Source organism: Antrostomus carolinensis, unplaced genomic scaffold, assembly GCF_000700745.2.
Source record: "Antrostomus carolinensis isolate BGI_N321 unplaced genomic scaffold, ASM70074v2 scaffold2989, whole genome shotgun sequence".
Lineage (NCBI taxonomy): Eukaryota > Metazoa > Chordata > Aves > Caprimulgiformes > Caprimulgidae > Antrostomus > Antrostomus carolinensis.
This window is the reverse complement of record NW_010340465.1, coordinates 33354-54733: the sequence shown is the minus strand read 5'-3', so window position 1 is coordinate 54733 and position 21380 is coordinate 33354. Positions and strand designations below refer to the sequence as shown.

The window sequence follows — 21380 nt, the reverse complement described above, 5'->3', positions numbered from 1 at the left end:
GAAAAATGTTAGGAAAGTTCTGAATTTTATTTTCTAAGTATACAATTGTGTTAATTTCTTACCTCCTGAGTATTTAATTAATTTAATTCATCCTAAACCACTTTTAGATAGTAGTAAAAGGAATATAGGATGGAACTCTGTGCCACTTTTAGGACTGGAACTGGCATTACAAATTGCCTTTTTAAATGGTGAATAAGAGAAAGATGTAAGTAGGAAGTTTAGGTGAACAAATAACAAGGGCAGAAAAAGGATATCTGGAAAGGAAGAGGAGATAATGTGGAAGAAGAACAGAACTAGTTTAGATTGAAGTTGCTAATGGTGGTAAACAGAAGGAAGTGAATAAAAGAAAAGAAAATAACAGAATAAATAGAATTCATTCACTTGGGTATGCAAGGGAAAGGATGTTGCAGTCAGTGAAGTGAAATTCAAAACAATATGCCTCACTTTTCCTTTTTTTTCTAGAATCTGCCTAAAGAGGCACAAATAGACCCAGTTTCTACATACAGACCTCTTTCTTCATAGTCAGAGATGCCAGTCATCTCCTGGTATAATTAGATACTATGATAGGAAAGGAAGAGAACTCCTGTTGTACAGGAATCCCAAAACTAAAGCTTGCACTTCCCACTGTGTCCGGATGTGTCCTCATAGTTAAGCTGTAAAAAAGTATTTACTTGGGCTCCATTTTGCCTCCCTTTGTAGACATGACTCATTTGAGTGTGGACATCAGATCTCTGTATCCTTAGCTGTATCCCAGCTGTTAGGACATTGTACATTATCTTTCTATCCTACTGTCCCTGTAACTAAGCAATCTTGAATATTTTTATCATAGCACGTCATGGTAGTGATGATGAGTTTTAGTTTGGATCAATGGAAAATGAGTAGAGAGCTTGTGCACTTGAAGCTATGGCTTCCACTGCTTGGCTGATGTGACAGAATCTCATCCTACATCTGTCCAGCTCTGATCTCTAAAGTTTGTCCTCTTGATAGTCCCTCATGATTCAAGAAGAATTTTGTCATCTTCCATGTGATTATGGAAAAGTTGTAAGCTCAGTTTGAACAGTTTGGGTTTTTTTTAAATACAAATGGGGTTTTTATTTTGAGAAAGAAAGTTGGTGTCCTTGAAGAGAGAAGATATTGTAATTAAAAAGTTACATTAGGTACATTTGAATAGGAATGAACCTTTCACAGAAAGGGTCTGTGGTCAGATTTCAATTTGTCAAAGTTCTAAGTGGGACTAATGTATTCACTTATCTTTTGATGTGGGATTATGGGAGATGGCAAACACGATTGACCACAGGGATTCTGAAAGACTGACAAAATAAATATTTTTGTTCACGAGGAACAGTTTTAGAAGTTAATTCCTGGAAGGAGGAAATGGGGCTAAATTAGGATTTGGAAAACAGTGATATGCAAGGAGAGAGTAAGCTGCCTCAACGTTCTGTAATAGAATCTGCCATCCTTTACACAGCCTTTATACAGTGCAGATGGTATATCTAAGAAAATACCTTGGAAATTCAATCAGTCTGAAAAATATCGAGTTTAATTCTGATGCTTTATACAACCTCCAATCATTTTTAAAAAAATTATTCTAAAAAATAAACTATTCCTAGGAACTGAATGCAAATACTATTCTTAACTTCCACACTTGCAATATCATGAACCATTACACTGATGAAGTACATGTTGGAATCTGTTTTACTGTAGCACAGCAGTCAGACCTGCTATTGATAATGAAAGTTAAAAAAATATTAAATTCCATTTAACTCTTACTGCCCTGAAAAATGCTAAAAAGAAGCAAAGCAGCTGCAACATTTATCTGAATTGCTCTGGACATTTTATCTTTTCTTGGAAATGTTACCCTTCGTGGCAACAGAGTTTAATCTTGTGTGTGTTTGCAGGATTTTCTTTTCCCCTTTCAAAGAGATCTAGGTGTCTCATTAAAAATATTTTCATCCTTTACTCCTTGACAAGGTACCAGGAAATATTTGAAATGCTCATAGACTATGTAATACTAACCAGCTGTCTTTTTTCCTAACAGATCTTTAAAAATGAGATAGCATGAACAAGGATCTTAAAATAAAGCTTTTCAGTTATTTTTTTTAAATCATAAGCTATCTCTTCAATATAATTGTAATTTAAAAGTGTTCAGTGCTCCACCAAAGGTCATCTTAAAATCACTTTGTCAATTAAGACTTCCTGAAAATTTTTAATCTTGTTAGATTTGTATCTAGTATTGGAAAATAATCTAATTACTAAAATCATGTGTAGGTATAAATTTATATTTGAATATGCCAATATTTAAACTGGTAAATAGATGCAATACTTTTGGTTTGTAACTTCCCATTACAAGTGTGAATGAAATATATTTTTTCCCACTGCAAAGTCTTCTGTTATTTCAGTCCTATCAGAAAGAAATTGAACTTGTTATTAATTTAGTGACTGAATTATTAGCACCTATTGATTTTTTTATTTTGTGTGTGTGTGTGAGAGAGACAACTGTCAGTGAACTTCCAGTCTTGCATGATAGAAATTAATAATTAGTGAATTCAGATTTTCAACTCACATAACAATTCTTCTTGTCCCTTCTGTAAATTATATTTGCACCATGCAAGTGGTGAAAATACAGTAAAAAAAGAACTATGTTAACATACGTTTGGTTTTGAATGTTTCGATGAGTATTTTTTTTTAGTCACATACATATGTCCAATTGTTCTTCATAAAACAAGAATCTGGAATAGTAATGTTTCTATTTTTTTGTGTTAAAAACCTATATTAGCAACTGAAGCTTAAGAGGTTTCCAAATTCCATATATACTTTTTGTACCTTTTGTTTAACACCATATTGATACTTGGAATGATAGATTCATAGTCAAAACAAAACAATGGCAGAGTGTAGGTCTGCTTTCTAAAACTGACAAGGGAATATGAGTTTTATGTTAAAACGGGAAAAAAAAAAAAAAAAAGACAAACCACCAACCCAAAACAGAACACAAACCCAGTTGATTTGATCAGTAATTTGACCATATTACCCTTAACAGTAATTCTTAAGAACAATAAGCTTCCCTTTTAAATTGCCTTTTTGTATTCCCCCAGTGGATCACCATTCCTTGTCACATTGCAATATGTACTGCAATACCTGCTGTCCTGACATTATTTAAAACCAACAGGCTTTGAGAATAAACCAGTTTTCCTAACACAATCTGAATATTTCTGTATTTATCTCTTCCCTAGATTTGCTTCAATATAATTCACAATAGTAATTAATTCAAAGACTTGTCTATAAAAAAAGATATGACTAGTTTTAGATTCTAAATTTGTTCAATTTACAATTAATCTTGAGCATTGCAATTATATGATGTTATTGGATTGAAAACGGCAATTTTGAGCAATGATTTATGAAATCATTGCATTATTTTTGTAATGCTATCTTACAGGAGTCAAATTTAGTTTATTAAGAGGTTTAGATGCCTGTTTTAAGTTTGCCTTTACATACTGTGCTAATCCTTTACTAATATGTTCCATGCTGTGGACTAGCAATGCTTTTTACCAAGAGGAGGATTAATTCTAATGCTTTGATTTCTCAAATATATTGTCAACGTTAAAGTTTCAAAGTTAGCTCATCTAACTATGTAGTTATCCCTCACAAAATATAAAAATAATTTTCCTTTTCATGCTTTTTATTCTTCAGAGACTTTACGAAGTGAAAGAAGAAACATTTGTCTATATCTGATACAAAATATGTTTTTCTTTTCATGTTTTTTCTCCCTTTTTCTTGCCTTCCCTTAATACCTATAAAGGTTTGCAGAGTGATTTCTGGGTAGGAAGTAGTTTTACTTTGCATTTCAAAATGTATTTTTCTTAAATTAATATTTTGGATGCAAGATGTCTAAAAAATTTACACAAGACAGTTTTTATTTAGAAGTATCTCTCAACAATTTCTATATGAATTGCCCAATTGCCAATTCAGTTTTAGAAATACACCCTTAAACTGTATAATTTTACATTTCTTAACCTGAAATTATGAGATTATTGTTCATATGTATACGTTATTCCTTCACTTGCAGAGATATGCACTTCTCAAACCTCGTAAATTCCCCCCAGAGTTGAAGTATGTAGTTTACAGTGTAGAAGTGAGCATGAAAGAATTCTTCAAGGTTCCTAAGAAGTTCTCTATTCCAGTGTTGGCATCAAGGAGAATTAATTTGAAAGTTCCATCAGCAAAAGGCCTTTCACCTCAGCAAACAGGTAAGAATAGTCTCAAATATGATGAATTTATGTTTTTTCCTCTGAGAGAATCTGTATTTTTTAGGTTTTCCTAAATACATTCACAAAATATTCTTTCTTTCCATTCTACAATTGATCAAATACTCAGCCTTGTCTTTGTCATCATTACCCAATTACTGTCTTACAAGCTCAAAACAGTGCTTTCCACTTGCCCTTGGTTTTCTGAAAGGCACGTAGCCACAGAAGACTTGCTCTAAAGTAAATTTGTTTGGTTTGTTTATCTGACAGATCCTGAATTTGTGCTCATTTCTCACTTTGACTTCTCATCCGGCATTGATCTGTGCTCAAACTGTGCCAGTTATACCACATATCTTTTCTTGTTTGCCTCTTCTCAGTCAGCCCAAGGGAGGTGCCAACTAATTGTATGCTGTTTTCTCCCTGTCCTTCATCAATGAAAAGTTGTGCATTAGTCTTCAGAGTGATCTTGTCAGCTTTGGTCAGTCTCCTCTGATTTTGCCTCTAATTTTTCTAGCATCTTAAATTTTATACTGAAGTCTTAATTGGTTTCTTTTTGGCTTGGCCTTCATTTTGATCTCTCCTTTGCTAGTTGATTATTTTTTTTTAAATGTTCTATTGAAACCTATAAAGCACTCTAGAGTGCATTTCTTAAAAGAACTTGAGTGGCTGAGGGAACTGGGGTTGTTTAGTCTGGAGAAAAGGAGGCTGAGGGGAGACCATATTGCTCTCTACAACTATCTGAAAGGAGGTAGCAGTGAGGTGGGTATTGGTCTCTTCTCTGAAGTAGCCAGCAATAGGACAAGAGGAAATGGCCTCAAGCTTTGCCAGAGGAGGTTTAGATTGGATATTAGGAAATAATTCTTCACTTGAAGGGTTGTCAAGCACTGGAACAGGCTGCCTAGGGAAGTGGTGGAGTCACTGTCCCTGGAGGTGTTTTAAAGATGTGTATTTTAAGGACATGGTTTAATGGTGGACTTGGCAGTCTTAGGTTAATGATTGGTCTCAATGATCTTGAGGGTCTTTTCCAACCTAAATGATTCTACAATGAAAATAGTGTTTATATTTACCTGCTAGGGTATCTGTGCATTGTTATATCACAGCTAATGTGACATCCCACAGATATCCAATAACAACACAAGTAATTTTTGGTTTTGGTACTGAAAATATAAGTAGTAGTTTTCTTAGCAAATGCAGTAAAGGCCTGAATTATAAACAGTCCACCAGTGTGAAAAATCCATGGATTTGTTTCATCCCTTCTTTTCTTGATCAATGGAATCCTTCTGCATGTTTCTGCAGTTCACTTCTCCAAGTGTCGTTGGAATTATTCATGTGCTTTCATGGTGTACGTTTGTTTTCATTCTTGGTGTATCCCTTGTGTTTTTTGTTTCTATTCTGGAAGAAAAATAAATAATTTCTTGATTATTTCTGTCAAGTCCTTTTGTTACAGATTCATTCTACTTAGATTACAGTATCTGTGCTGTAAAACATTTTAGTTTATCACTAGACATATTTTTAGGAAGATGACAATAGTTATTGCAGTATTAGAAGCAAGAGTAGCCTGATGAGTAACTACAGGACTAGCAATCAGTGGAAGCTGTAGAATAGATGTAGCACAGGTTGGAGGCTGAAACATTTCTTGAATGAAAGGACATCTGAATCCTAATTAAAATCCTTTTGTTGTTAAGTTAAAAAAAAATTGCCTGTGTTTGTGATAATTGATGTAGAGGTGAACTGAAAAACGTCATCATGGCTTTGTTGAGTGGCATAGAGGATTCTTTGGGTTGCAGTGTATTAAGAGGAGAATATCAGCTGGGAGAGATAGCAAAATGTGCACACTCAAATCTGATGAGGGCTTCATCATGTTCTCAGAATAAAAGTTATTAACTGACGAGATGGCAGGTCACCGTTGCTTAGCAACTTCTCAAATTACTTTTAAAGTTGAAATGTGAATGAACATGTCTGAAAAATTTAGAATGTTAATTGCTAAAATGTAGTGAATAAACTACATTACAGTGAGGAAGTGGTTATTTTTCTATTTCATTCTGCTTCTTTATCCATCAAGGGAAATTTCAAAAGTATCTCAAAGAGGGAAGTAAACAATGTGAGGCCAGAAACTAAATCATACTGCAGTGAAGACAATCTTTTTGATTATTTTTTTTTTTTTCTAGGACACTTAAAAAGTTTCATAAGGGAGTAGAAATGTCAAGATGATGCAGAGAACTAAATGAGGTTTTGGTAGCGAATTCAGAGAGGTGGTGAGCTAAAGAACTGCTACAAAGGGAAGCTGAGATAACCAGCTGATAGCATGAAAGAAAAGATGTGTTCAGTACAAAGACAGTGCCAGGTGATTCAGTGTATTTGTTGTGCTAATGAGGAAACACAGGAATATTTACAGGCACTTAGAAAATCTAATATTGTGACAGAAGTCCCCAGGTAGTGTTCCTGTGGATGGAAGCAAAACATTTGTTTGTTAACACCTTTATCTGAAGCAGCAGCAGCAGTATTTTAGCTGTGGTGGTGGCTTTCCTTAGGGTGGGAGTAGCTACTTCTCTGAAGAAATGACAGAGTGCTTAGATTTATGAAGAAAGACAGAGGCTGAAGCAGGCAAACTAAAATCAATCTTTGGATCAGAATTTCTTAGACTGCAGTAGCAGGAAAAGTATCTAGCCAATATTTTAAGAACTCTACCAACAGGGAATTAGAAGACAAAAATCAATACCACTCAACATATTTTCTTATAAAATAGATCTTTTTAAATAACCTTATTACATTTTTGGCAGTATTACAGAACTAATAGATAAAAAGAATACAATGTTTACCTTATTTCCAATATGACATCTGGATCAAAACCCAAACCATATACTTGGATGGGACTAAAATAATACATTGGCCAGATTGAAAAACTGTGGCAAATTTTGTTGTTAATTCATTGCTGGAGAGTCATCAGAAAGTGAGCCCTCAGGAGCCAGTACTTGTTGAACAATGTTATCTATTTTTCATCAGTAATTTAGTATATAAAGTCCTTGTTGAGTTAGCCATGACCCAGATTTTGTGAAAGAATAGTTAGTTGGAATTGCTACAGTTTTAAACTAGGCATCTTAGTGTAACCGAACATGTAGTGGTATGTGTGGAACAGAGTCTGCATGCTAAACCAGGTAAGAGACTGATTTTGGAAAACAGTTGTTAGTGAAATGGACCTACAGTTAAACAAAATTATTATTTCTAGTGAATAATTACTATCTTTATTAATGCTGAAATGGCCTATGAGATCTACAGGTAAATTAGAAGTGTAAGAACTGGGGAGATGGTCTTGTCTCAGCACACAGTGTTGGAAGAGCTACTACAGAAGTGAAGTGTTTGTAGGAAGTTTCTGGAAATTCTGAAAGAAATTGAAAAAGACAAGCCACAAAAATGTTCCAGTGACAGAAAATAAAGCTTAGGACAAGAGCAACCCTGTGATCACTTTGGATGCTTTGTGCTTGCCAAGCAGTTCAAGCACAACCCCTATAGTGTGTCAATGTTATGTGACCAAAGGAGCCTGTACTTACTGCATGTGGAAGGAGATCATCTAGTAAATCTACCACTAGCGGAATGCCTAAGGACACGGTTTAATCTTCAGACCAGCTCTGTTTCATACTGAGATTGCTAGGGATCCTTTGATCTCATCTGTGCATTGAACTACGTCTTGATTTACCCCCATCATTTTAAAGCTCATCTTGATGATATGTAGAATGCATTTTGCAATTCTTTGCTATGTAAAAATTTTGGTATGTAGGAAGATCACATCACATACCACAGTGATTGTCTCAAGTAGGATTCTTAAGAGCTTCAGTTTCTGGATCATCTGAAACAGCCTAGGAAATAATTCAATCCCTGTATATAGCTCAGGAGAAAAGTAATTGACGGTAAAACTTTAATGCTTTATAAACCAAAGGATAGTGGATTAAGCATTTAGAAACTCGTGTTAAGCATATTAGCATTTAAATAAGTTGCCCTTTTCTTAGTGGTGTGTTATTAAAGATTGAAAAGGCTAAAATGTCAAGTGGAATTAAAATAATGGCTACAGATGTTAAGCAACAGAGAAGCAGCATCGAAAAACAGCCAAATGTCAAGTGGAATTAAAATAATGGCTACATGTTAAGATGTTAAGCAACAGAGAAGCAGCATCAAAAACAGCTCTATGCTTCACCAAACTAACAAGTTGCTGGTTTCCTTGGATAAAGCATCCATAGAAAGGCTTTGCCTGTGTGTGTTTCCAGAGCAAAACACTTGGTTCAAGGTTTTAGCTAATGGATTATCCATTTATTTTCCTGCCTTTCTCCCACCCCTTGCTGTAATCCCTTATTAGTCAGGGAGTCATTCCTGTTGTGGCTAATGATAAAAGGAACATGTGACATTGAAGTTAATGGAGAAATTGTGTGATAAATGAAACTACAAACACAAGGAATGACAGCCAGTACAAAACAAAAGGACCATAAGACTGTCAATATTAAACTATAGAATCACAGATCACAGAATGGTTTGGGTTGGAAGATATCTTAAATATCATCTAGTTCCAAATCTGACATGGGCAAGGACAACTTTTATTAGATTAGGTTGCTCAAAGCCTCATCCAACCTGGCCTTGAACACTTCCACAGAGGAGGAGGCATTCACAACTGCTCTGGGCCACGTGTTCCAGTGTCTCCCCACCTTCACAGTAAAGAATTTATTTCCAATATGTAATCTAAATCTACCCTCTTTCAGTTTAAAACCAGTATCCCTTGCCCTGTCATTGCAATCCCTGATAAAGAATCCCTCCCCATCTTTCCTGTACGCCCCCTTTAAGTACTGGAAAGCCACTGTAAAGTCTCACCCGAGCCTCGCCTCTCCTCTCCTCCTCTTCTTCTTCTTCTCTTTCTTTTTTTTCTCTTCCTCCTTGCCTCCTCCTTGCCTCCTCCTTGCCTCTTCCTTCTTTTCTTGGCTAAACAACCCAAAGTCTTTCAACCTGTCCTCATAGGGGAGGTGCTCCAGCCCCCTGATCATCTTCGTGGCCCTTCTCTGGACCCACTCAAGCAGGTCCATGTCTTTCTTATGCTAAAGGCCCCAGAGCTGAATTTGGTACTTCAAATGGGGTCTCACAAGAGCCAAGTAGAAGGGGAGAATCACCTCCCTCTACCTGCTGACCACGCTGCTTTTGATGCAGCCGTATTACCTAGGGTAAAAATTCTACTCATTATTATGCAGCTCTAATAAGGTGTACATGCTCCTATAATTCATTCGTATCAAACCTGTCTTTTCTGTTCCGCTTCCTTTTCTTTCCCAAGAAAGCTTTGACTTCTAATGAAATCAGAGAAAATTAAGAAAAGGTTGTGATAAGCTTTTAAGCAACATAATCAGCAGGTTTAATTAAGTGACTGTCATATTATGTGGAACCCCTTCATTATAAAACAAAATTTTGTGTAACCAACTGGTTTAAGGTACTCTTGACCAATTTTTTTTTTCCATAATTTGTTTTTATTCCCTATTTGTAACAGTATGGACTAGTCTAAATGTGGATATAACAAGATGTATTTGTATTATGATCAGATGTTTGCATGTATTATACCTGTTGATGTTGGAATGAGGAAGTTATTTTTTCATATTCTGTGCCTCTAGGATAGGAAGTTTTATTATTATTTTTATTATTTATATTCTGTCTAACATAACAGGATTTAAATTCTGTTTCTACCAGTAATAATGAACAGTACATAGATTGTACAATATAAATGCATTTTATTTGGTCACTTCATTGTATATAATATAATTGCATTTAAAGGAGCACGGTAAATGCCCATATTGGGATGACTGTTGAATTTTAGCCTGATATTTACTGGCAATTTAAAAGAGAAAAAGAAATACCAGACCTTAGAATGACACCTAAAGATAGTTATAATTCCCATTCCTTAGCAGAGAGGGTCTCAGTTTTGTATTCTTCCCTAAAATACACATCTTTAGCAGCAGTATGGCACCCCCAAACGTGATAGTTTTTGACTCCATGTTAATTTATGAAAATATTACCCATGAATAACCGAGTCTGTAATGTTGCTCTGATCTCAATATTTTTCTTATGTAGATTAAATTTCAGTGTATCGTTAGAGATCTGTGATGCGATGTTTTATCATGGCCTGTGGTCAACCTTATCTCCTTTCTATGACTTTTAAATGTTGTCTTGTACACTTGTTCAGCATTGGGTTTGTCAGCAGAATCTTTTAAAAAAAAAAAATCTTTTATTTATTTATTTATATATCCAACAATTTACTAGGGCTTTAGATCTATTCTTCAATAAAACATTATCAATATTTTTTTGTTTCTTCCTAGTATTCCATAGTCCACATGCTGTATAAATTTTATTGCATTTAAGGGTTTCTCTTCTGAATAAAGTTTTTAATTACATAGCCGCTTTCCAGTAACAAAAAATTTGCTGCCTTTAATTTTATTGTTTAAATTTTGAGGTTTCATTTGAGCTCCTTATCATGCAATATTTTTTTGTTTCTTCCTAGTATTCCATGGTCCACATGCTGTATAAATTTTATTGCATTAAGGGTTTATCTTCTGAATAAAGTTTTTAATTACATAGCTGCTTTCCAGTAACAAAAAATTTGCTGTCTTTTAATTTTATTGTTTACATTTTGAGGTTTTATTCAAGCTCCTTATCATATTAGATTTCAGAGTTGAGTTTTATGATTTAACTAAGAGTATAGTGATAAAAATTTAATTACATTTGATGATCTTGATCAGTCAGGATAGTGAAGCACAAATGGGACTAAAAAGTGTAAGTGATAGTATTCCTTTTTACTCTTCCTTCATACAAAGTATTTATTTAAAATACAATTCTGTTTCAAAATATGGCTCTGAGAAATGATGATATAGTTCTTTATCTTAATAGTTTTCATTCCAACTATGTCTATCGAATAGCTATTTCTACTATACATGTATTAGTAGGAAGTTGTTTTGGTTTTGCAAAAACAAGAGAGATTTAAATATTAGACTGGATATGTTACTTTCATGTTTAATCCCTGCAATAATGAATTCAGTGAAAAATAGTTGTATTTGCTACAGATTTTTTTGTATTATGAAGAACTTTTGGAAAGCCTCTCTCTTATGCTAGTGTGTGAATAGGCTTACTGCTGTGGTGAAGGAGGAAGTTAATCCTCAGAAAACATATAAAGTATCCTTTACCTCATTCTCTGGTCAGAATTGAAATTCAGAAGATTCACTGAAACCTGGAGTCTGCCTAGAAGAAGAACATGTGGATAGACAGCAAAGTCTTCAAGCTTACTTGACAAATGAAGCCTTTAGGGTTGGTGATCTATGATTCAAGTTTTCATCAGTGAACTCTGACAGGTGCTTGCATGACTGTCAATGTCAAGGCTTATCTTTGTCTTTGCTGCAGTCTGGAGGCCATTGCGTTTGTGAGGCTTAGAAGATACACCTTCTCTAAAGGCAGTAATAGATCTAGTGTTGGCAGTGCCCATTTCTCATCATTACTGGATCTGGGAGGAAGGCACGAACTTCCTTTCATTGTATTAATTTTATTAATTTTCTTTTATTTAGTATTATATGCATATTTGAACTTGTCTCATACTGTGACTGGAACAATGTTGTGCTATCCCAGTGTCACTCCCTGTCTTCGTTCTAAAGGTGAAAACACAAGAAACTTTGAATAGACAAGTTTTATGGATCAGAGTTATAAGTTGATAAGCATTCATCTGCCTTCACATATTCTGTGCACCTTTAGGATGAAACAATAATTTAAAATTTGGTACAATTTGCTGTTATTTTGTAAGGATACATGTTATAAAGCTTCTAAATTTAGTTGCCAGTGTCACTGACTTTGTAATGCATATATATGTTAATAATCTTGATAATTATTATTTTTTACAGTTTTGTCTAAAGATTTCCTGCCATGCAGTCTCAATTTATAAGACTGTATTTGTATAAAAGAACATGCTCTTCCTGCAAGTAAGGAGCATGTTTGTCAAGGCAGAGCTATTATATTATCTTTGTTCAATAGAGTTTATAAGCAGTTTACCTGCTTTATATTTGCTGCTCTTGTCTAGCAGCACAACACTGATTATGGTGGCAAAAGAAGGAAATGGTTATGGATTTTTGGGTAAAACTGTGAAAAACAAATAAACTCCATCCTATTTGTCATTTCAGCAGTTAATGAAAGATCAGCTTTAAGTTTTAACTAAGCAGAACAGCTTGTTAGGCAGTTGGTTTTATTTTAACAACATGGTTTTTATACTAAATAATGTTATGTATCAAAGATGAAATAACAGGTTGAAAGGGGAAGAAGGGCTTTGTTTTGCAAAGTAATGTCTCTGAAAATGTTTGAGAAATCTGCCAAGTAGCAAAGTACATATCTTGCAGTGTGAACAAAAGCTTTCAGCCTTCAGCTCCTGCTCGCTTTTTCATTAAGGAATTTGTTTGAAATTTTTTAAAAACAAGAGGCCTTGAATGCATAATTGGAAAAATATGGTGTAGTAGCACAACAGTGTTAATACTGTTTTATGAAAGGGAAAGTATTACTGGAACATGACATCCAGTTCTGGTTTCCATACTTCAGAAGGGAGGTTACAAGTGAGGAAGGGTTCAGAAAGGGCTGTAGTAATTATTTCAAGGTCTTGAAAGCTTGAATAGCTTGATCTTTCAGTGATCTCTGAGGGGAAAAAGGTCCTGTTCAGGTTACCTGTAAGCACTAAAAAAGGAGAATGTCTGACTGTAAAGGGCTCTAGGCAGAAAGCGTAGCACTTTCTACATAACAAAGATTTGTAATGAAACTATTTATGATACTTTTAAAATGATGTGAGTGTGAGGTTGATTAAATACTGACACAAACTCAAGAGAAACAACAATCTTTGTACCACTTAGTCTTATAACAAAGAAAGTGGAAGCTTTCTTAGGAAAGACAGTTTTGTTCCAACTGTTAAGCTAGGTCTTAATATAAGAATGGATGAAATTCTAAGGTTAAGGTAAATGTCCAATTACATGTCTTTTGGTATTAAAACTGAAATAAACATTTGATGCAGTCAAATTATACAAACAGGGGAAGAAGAATAAAATACTAAAAAACTAAAAATGCACAAAAATAGATAGAACTATACATGTATGGACATCAAGTTGAAATAAATAAAGACCGAAAAATCAAAGCTAAAGTGAAAATTAGTTGAATGTTTAAAGAAAAGAGAAAATTTTTTACTCTGGAAGATGGAAATTTGTTATCAGATTTCTGAGCACTCATAAATTATTTGCACCAAAGTTTAACAAAAATTAAGGACCATAATTTAGTACACACAAAAAGTCTGGAAAATAAAATTCAGGCATACATAGGATCTTCTCTGTTGTAGAAAGGGAAACATTCTACAGATAAATTTGAGCGGTTACCTAAATGATAAAAGATCTGTTGCTACCAATATCTAAAACTGAAGCACTGTGGAGGGTATCCAGGTGCAAGAACAATAAGTATTTATCCTAGAGTTAGGAAATTCAGGAATTTTTTGGAATAGACAGTGCCTTTAAATGTTGTAAAAAGACACTTGTGATGGCTTTGAGTAATGGAGAAAGAAATGTGTAGAAACTTCTGAGGTAGAGTGCCTCACATATTTGCATGCCTATACTTTATAAGAAGGGCTTCCTGTTTATTTGTTGGGGGGTTTTTTTGTTTGTTTGCAATCTTCTGCCTTGAAAGGATTTTAGATTAGCGATCATACTATTAGAAGAAACCTGATAGGAATACCTTTGGTCTAGAAGTATTTGAAAGGAAAGAAAATATATGGGAGTAAATGATTGGTAGCAATTGATATGCAAAAGCAGTACAACAGCATTTCAGTACCAGCATATCAATATTTTATATTATACATTGTAATAATAACGAAATAATCAATACTTTATATTATATATTGTAATAATAGCCAAATACAAACTGCTGTTGCCATGTAATGATAAATATACATATACATATATTACATCAGTAATGATAAATTAGTGCAGTTATTTAAGATAATGGTAAGATTTTAATTTTCAAATGGGTATGCACCTATATGTCCTGGTATACAAGGGATATAAAAGAGTGGTTGTTTTTTTCAAGACTACTGAGAAACGTGATGTTCCAATTCAGATTCATTTGAAGACCTGATAAATAAACAGAAGTTAGAAAAGTCTGCACTCTTCAACATTTGGTCGCTAAATTCAGTCTTTGGGTTAATTTGACTAGTTATTTTTGACATATGCACAGTGTCAGAGGCTGGGGTAAGTTCACTGTGAACTTTGAATTTGAGCTTCTAAATAGATAGAACCATCAATCTTGAATAAAAGCTAATATTATGTGCAAGTAGTCAACTATTTGCAGAAGACCCATAGTTTCCTGCCTTCATAGATTATGCCAACAGATCATGATATGGAAGAATAGTATTTCTATTCTTGCTCTTTCCTTCCTTCCACAATTTGTAATAGGTCTAAACAGCAATTACCAAGTGCCATTATTACTAACCTCTAGAATATGGTTTTTTTACATTTTTAATGTTAAAAGAACTGTCATTACTTTTCTTTGAAAAGTACTGTTTATTGACTAACACAGAGAATTAACTGCCAACATTGTAATTGATTGTAATTGATCATAATATTTCAATTATTCATCTGACCTATTATTCAATATATTTTTTGTGTTGGGTTTGTGTGTGTGTGTGGAGTGAGGTGGGTTTTTTTGTAGTGGGGGAAGGGCCACCTCGTGAGAGCGAAAAGCTCTCCTGGCTCCAAGGTGGGGACCCCCAGCCCAGGCTGGGCCAATGAGCACTAGAGAAATGCCTCTGAGAATCCATATTTGTGAGGGGAAGGACTGTCCTGAAAAGGAGAAAGTAGGGTGAACCTGGAGGAGAAGCCATTGACCTGAACAAAAGATGACCATCAGCCTAAACAAAGGACAGACAGAGAGAGAGCTTTGTTGCCAGAGGAAAGAGGAGGTGGGGGAAAGACGGAGACTCATACCCAGTTCTGCTGTATGGAGTAGGAGAAGACAAAGTCCCCTGCAGATTAACAATGGAGCAGAGACCCAAGTGTAGGCCATGGAGGACTCCATGCTGAAGCAGAGAAGTTGAGCCTGAGGGCAAGTGTGACTGGAATTGGGACCCCGAGGGTCGCTCGCTGCCAGAGCGGGGGTGGACCCCAGAGTGGGGGGTGAGTCTGCAGCCCATGGATGTCCACATGCCGGAGCCAGAAGCTGTGCCCAAAGAGGTCCGTGACTCCATGAGAAGCTTGCTTTGGAACATCTTGTTCCTGGACTTTCATGCCAGGAAGAGTGGCAGAGTTGAACTGACTGAACCCCCATTCCCTGTCCCCTGTGCTGCTGGGGGGGAAGGTAGAGAAATTGGGAGCAAAGTGATTTGAGTGCGGGAAGAAGGGAGTGGTGGGGGAAGGTGTTGTAAGATGTAGTGTTACATCTAGTTGGATGAATGGCAATTAATTAAATTGATTTTTCTTCCCCAAGTTGAGACTGTTTTGCCCATGACCATAACTGGTGAGTGAGCCATCCCTGTCCTTATCCTAATCCTGTGCCCCCTTTGTTGTGACTCCCATCCCATCTCAGCGGGTGAGGGGAGTGAGTGCGGGACTGCATGGTCCCACTGTGGGTCAAACTACTACATTTTTTTAATGCATAATAAAGAAATATTTTAACAAAAGTAATGCCAAACTAAATATTATAAATATGGAATGGGATGGTCAGGAAGACTCTTCTTGATTTTCCTTTTAATTTTTTCTGTAGGAGGCATTTCTGTTTGAAAGTGTGCATTGCAAAGATGTGTCCAACTCAGTGAAAGATAACCCTAATTATTAGTAATTGCAATTTCAGTTTAGTGCAAGAAAGTGAAACTAATGCAGAAATATTTTGGAGCTTCCAGTACACTGTATTATCTTTCTTCGAATACATGTAAACACCTATTTTATCTTGAAATGCAAGAATTTAGAGTGACTACTTTAAATTTTAAGTAAATATTTCGTTTCAACATCCTAAAATAGTTCTTGTAGACAACAAAAATTAGGGACTGAACCGATCGAAAGGTCAGTTTCATTCCTTGCGTAACTGACAAGCTCAGGTCACTTTTGGGGAAGATAGCCAATGGGGATAATAACTTAGTGACAAAATAGGAAAAAAAAGTAATAATTCAAAAATTACCAGGCTATTAATCTTGTCTTTGAGAAAGAACCAACTAATTTATTTTAGAGAGGGTTAAACCTGAGGTGCAATTTATAATCTTTTTGATAGCCTTGTAATGTTGAAAGATTAATAATGTCATTCTGTATGATTTGTGTCTTGAACTTGAGGTATTTTTGTGAAAAAAACCTGAGGTAGTGATGACATAAGGCGACAAGAAACCTTCACTTTGCTGTTCATTTGCCTAGAGGTGAGAACCGAATACATAAGGAACACCACTTTGTGAAAGAGGATGAACAGCATCACAAATGAAGATTGATCGCACTTTCAAAATTTAGTAGTCGTCATTGAAGATATGAGAATAGTTTGAGTCCAGTTGTCATACATATCATCAGAAAATAAATTGAATTAAGGAAGAAGCAGCAAAATTCCACAAGAGATGGTCAGGTGTTCCCCCTCAGGGAGAAGCAATTTCTTTAACATTTTATCCATAAGCTTCTGTTGTGTCATTACACTGTCTCTGACCTTCCTTGTTAACTTTTCCAAGTTTCAGCACTAGTTTCTAACCTAGGAAAACAATGATAAGAAGCATTCTTTGTTACATATAAACTTACAGTGAAGTTTTTACAGCTGCCGTCCATTTAGTTTTTCATGTTTCTTAGAGAACCTTGGGAGTGTTGGACTGGGGGACTCTCTTTACAGCCAGTCACTGGAATTCATCATGTGCCTTCCCTTCTCCTTTGGAGTGTCCTACAAGGGATAGTGAAGGGCTTAAAATAATGTGATAGAACCCGATCCCTTCTGTAAGCAAGAGCAGAAGAGGAAGTCTTTGCAGCAGAATTGTTAGACCTGGCTATGTCCAAAGATGGACAGCATTTGATTGCATCTTCCTTACTCTAGAGATTACTGTGGAGAGTTTTTCCTACATGTTGTGGATTAGGCAAATGGAACTTTTCATGGTTTATTGGAACTCTTTCCACATTCTACTTGTGATTTGAATGTTTCTGAAAGGCTTACAACATAGCAATTTTTTTGTTTTGTTTTTAGATGGAAGTGATGCAGCTGAGCTTCCTATAAAATTCATTCCTCGGTGTGCTGGTCGCTACCACTGTCAGATTCTTCTGAAGTCTTCCTGCGATGTTCGTGTCTATGAAATTGAATGTGTAGTGAATACAGACCAGGCTGAAGCAGAGCTTGAATTTCTAACTCCAGCTTACCAGGCAGTGATTCAGGATATTCCAATAGTAAGTTCACTTTACTATTAGAAACTAAACTAAGATTCAGGGTTTTTAAAAACTGTACTCTGGATCAATACTGTTAAAATTTACAGTTGTAAAATGCACCATGTAAATACTGACTTGAGTATTATAATTCAAAGTCTATATTGGTCAGAAGATAAACCTTGTTGGGAAAAATAGTTTCTGACAGTTCTTAAAGTAATTAAATTATTAGGTTTGATGGGCTTATTTCTAATATTTCACTTACGTCTTGACAATTGTTAATTTGTTATTTAATAATATTATCACATTGAAAATGAAAAAAAGTTGTTGTTTAATCTAGGGAATAAATGTATTGTTTCTGAAGAAAGGGAGAGATGTTGAGGAGTACAATAGAAAAACTAGATTACACACAATTTAAAAAATATGACAAGCATAGGCAGTAGATCATATATACTTTTATCATACCTATTTTGTATGTGAAACCCTTGGCACATGAGAAGTAAGACCAAGGAATGAAGATGGGGAGTAGACTGGAATATCATCTCCCTCAGAAAATTATTGCTCAAAATTTAAATAACTTTTCCAATTTAAAAGAAAAAAAAATGAAAGCATCCTGGTTTTGCTAGGATAGAGTTGATTTTCTTCTCAGTAGTTAGAAGAGCTGTGTTTTGGTTTCAGTTCAGACTTATTATGAGAACATCATTGATAAAAGCACTAATGTTATTAGTTACTGCTGGAGTACAAGGCCACCGTGTTAGTCTGATTCACAGCTGCATTAGGACTGGGAGGGAGAAGCGCAGTGAATAGCAAAACCCAGAACTGGCATTTGGATGTGCCAGTGAAATATTCCAGATCAAATCACATCATGTTTAGTATATTATCCGGGGCTGACCAGAAAGGGGGGCGGGATTCACACGTTTTTTTTATTCGCTTGGGTTCTCACTCTTCTGGGATCACAGTTTCGGTTCGGGATTGTTGCTCCTCCAGGATCATTAGCTGGGAACGGGCTGGGTTTATCAGTGGGTGGTAAGCAGTTGCACTGGGTTATCACTCTTTTCCGTATCTTATTACTGTTATCATTATCACTATTTGAATATTAGGGGTTTTAGAGTTTTCTTTTGTTTCTATTATTAAACTGTTTTTATCTCAACCTACAAGCCTCCTAATCCTTTCCCCCAATCCTATCCCCTGGGGGCGGGGGGAAGTGGGTGAACGGCTGTGTTGACTGCTGGCCAAGGGCTAGCCCAATGAAACCATCACAGAAAAAAAATATAGGGAAGGAGCTTAAGCTGTGAGAGAAAGGGTAAAGATTCTTTAAGAGATATAAATGATACAATATTTCCTGAGATTTGAACTACGGTTTGGTCTATGTACTTGATACAACCTTTTGATAGTAGAGGCACTGGAGAAAACTAGTGGGTTAATTTATAGAAAAATTATTCTGAGATTTTGTAGACAAAAGAGTGAGGGCAGATTCAAACAAGGAGACTTAATGTTTGGGGAGAAACCATACTGGATGGTCTGTGAAATACTGAAAGTAGACAAGGAACTAGTTCATTAAGATAGAAAAAAAAAAAAAAAAAAGTAAAGAAAATGAAAGGAAATAATATTATAGTGCTATCTTTTCTTACACATAAATTTTAAGATATTAATATATTATTTATTAAACATTGATTTATTGAATGTTACATTAGCTGAAAAATAACTTTTATAACACAGAAAGATAATGAGGTTTTCCATCTCCTTAGAGAGTTTCTAAACAGATTGGCTTTATTCTTTTTGAATTATATTTTTTTTTCTTTTCACTTCTGAGTGTACCTAAGTATATGCTTTTGAATTTCATGAAGGGGTCTTGCTTTTTAACTTTTAAGTCCTGCTTGTTTTCTTAGCAAGGAAATAAAAAGTACCCCAATTGGAGCATATACTTTAAGTGTATGTGTGTGTTTGTGAGAAAAAGAATGTGTGCTCTGTTAGTCTCTCTCTTTCTATGGAATGCATACATGTGGTCACAAACTATGCTCTAAATGTTATACCCTAAATTTGAAACATCAAATATTTGATGACCAAGAAAATATAAAAATGTGAAGTTGTTCCTGTCTCTTTACATCTTAAGCTTAATTTTGTGATTGCAAATTATTTGTTTCAAAAGGTTTCTTTCATGTTCAGTATAAGAAATGTGTGTTACTCTGGTAAGGAGTTAGATATATTTTTATATACATTCATTCTAGGTGGAGCTTCTGCATCTATCAAAAATTTTTCTTTACTTTTATGTTATTAGATAGAACTCATATTTGTCATTCAAATTACTGAACTCTGAAATACTCTATGGAAAAAGACAGATGCTTATAGAGAGTGAAACTGAGGAATAAGGTTGTTCAATCTGCTTAACCTAGTTCCTTGAACCTAGTATTTAGTGTTCAAAGTACTTTTTGCAGACACTAGCAAACTCACTGTCATAACATCTGTGTTGTAGGTGGAACACTTTGTAAAAGGAGTGAATAAAATGGTCAAGTGATTTGCTTAAACTCACACAGTGAATTAGTGACAGAACCAGAATAATAACCCTCCTGAATCTGTCATCTGTAATTGTTTTTTTATATAGGAGTTAAGGCCGAACATCTGAAGTTTCTGTAATTCTCACAAGCATGAGATGATTGTAGTTGTTCCGTCATTATGGAATGAATAAAAATAATATTTTGATGCCTTCTTTTCCTTTCATTTTATCTTCAGCATGAGTATACCATTTAATTACTTTTTTTTCCTCGTTTCCTATTAGAGATGATGTAGTTGTTATTACAGACTTGGAGACCACAGTGATGGAAGTAGTTTGAAAAACTGAGGCACTATACAAATCTCAACATTCCAAACAGGAATTTGCACTCAACTACTAGGAAAGTAACCTCTTAACAACTAAAAATGAAGCATTAATCATACATATTACTCAAACTTAGTTATATGATACTGCAGGTCTCATGCCATGCCATGGGATTATATGACCACAAGTGGTAGTTCTTAGTTTGAGATTGATATAGCTGAACTTGAGAGACTTTCAATGAAGAAAACAAAGACTGAAGTATTGTCTCTACCCCCCAAAATCCATTGTTTATGCCTGACATTTACATACAATTTTCCATGGATGAGGACCATTCTCGAGCCAAAGGATTACTTCTTTTCATAGATCTGATCAATCTTCTCTTTTTTGACAAGGCTGGTATGAGACAAGCCTTTTTCACATAAATGTTAACCTTTTTTGCACGGTAGGAGACCGGATAGCATTATTTTATTTTTGCCTTTTTTTTTTTTTTGCAGTCCCCAAGCATGTATTACAAAATATCTCAATTTCTACCATAATGATCCTGTCTTGTAATAATGTCTGGATGCAAGATAAATATGTTTCTTGAACAGGCTTTCATACTACTTAGTATAGATATTCTTTAAAATAGATTAGTCTCTTGAAAGACCAGTTTCTGAGAATACAGGACTGTAAATACTCCTTTGCAGATGGAGTCTTTAATCAGTAAGCAAGACTGATGCTGTAATACAGTCAGTAGCCAAATGAGGCAATAAAGGCCAGTACACCACAACAGCACTTCAAAGAAATACACTAAGATTTTTTTACAGATGGAAAAGGGAATTTTGGCAAGCATTAAAGAGCATCTTAAAGATACTTGTAAATGTTTATAATGATACTTATAAATTCCATCTTGACACATAGCTATATCATGTACATATTCTTCTAATGAGTATT

At 35.0% G+C, this 21380-nt stretch overlaps 1 protein-coding gene across 1 annotated transcript in view; it reads left to right on the top strand.

The window, feature by feature from the left end:
• LOC104531295 (cilia- and flagella-associated protein 47) overlaps positions 1-21380 on the top strand; it is a gene marked incomplete at both ends in the record, with an annotated part of 74806 nt that overhangs the window by 32137 nt on the left and 21289 nt on the right. Inside the window, 2 exons of the mRNA XM_010176145.1 lie at positions 4064-4244; positions 17460-17656. Of these exons, the coding sequence (XP_010174447.1) occupies positions 4064-4244; positions 17460-17656 (378 nt within the window). The remainder of the gene's footprint in view (positions 1-4063; positions 4245-17459; positions 17657-21380) is intronic.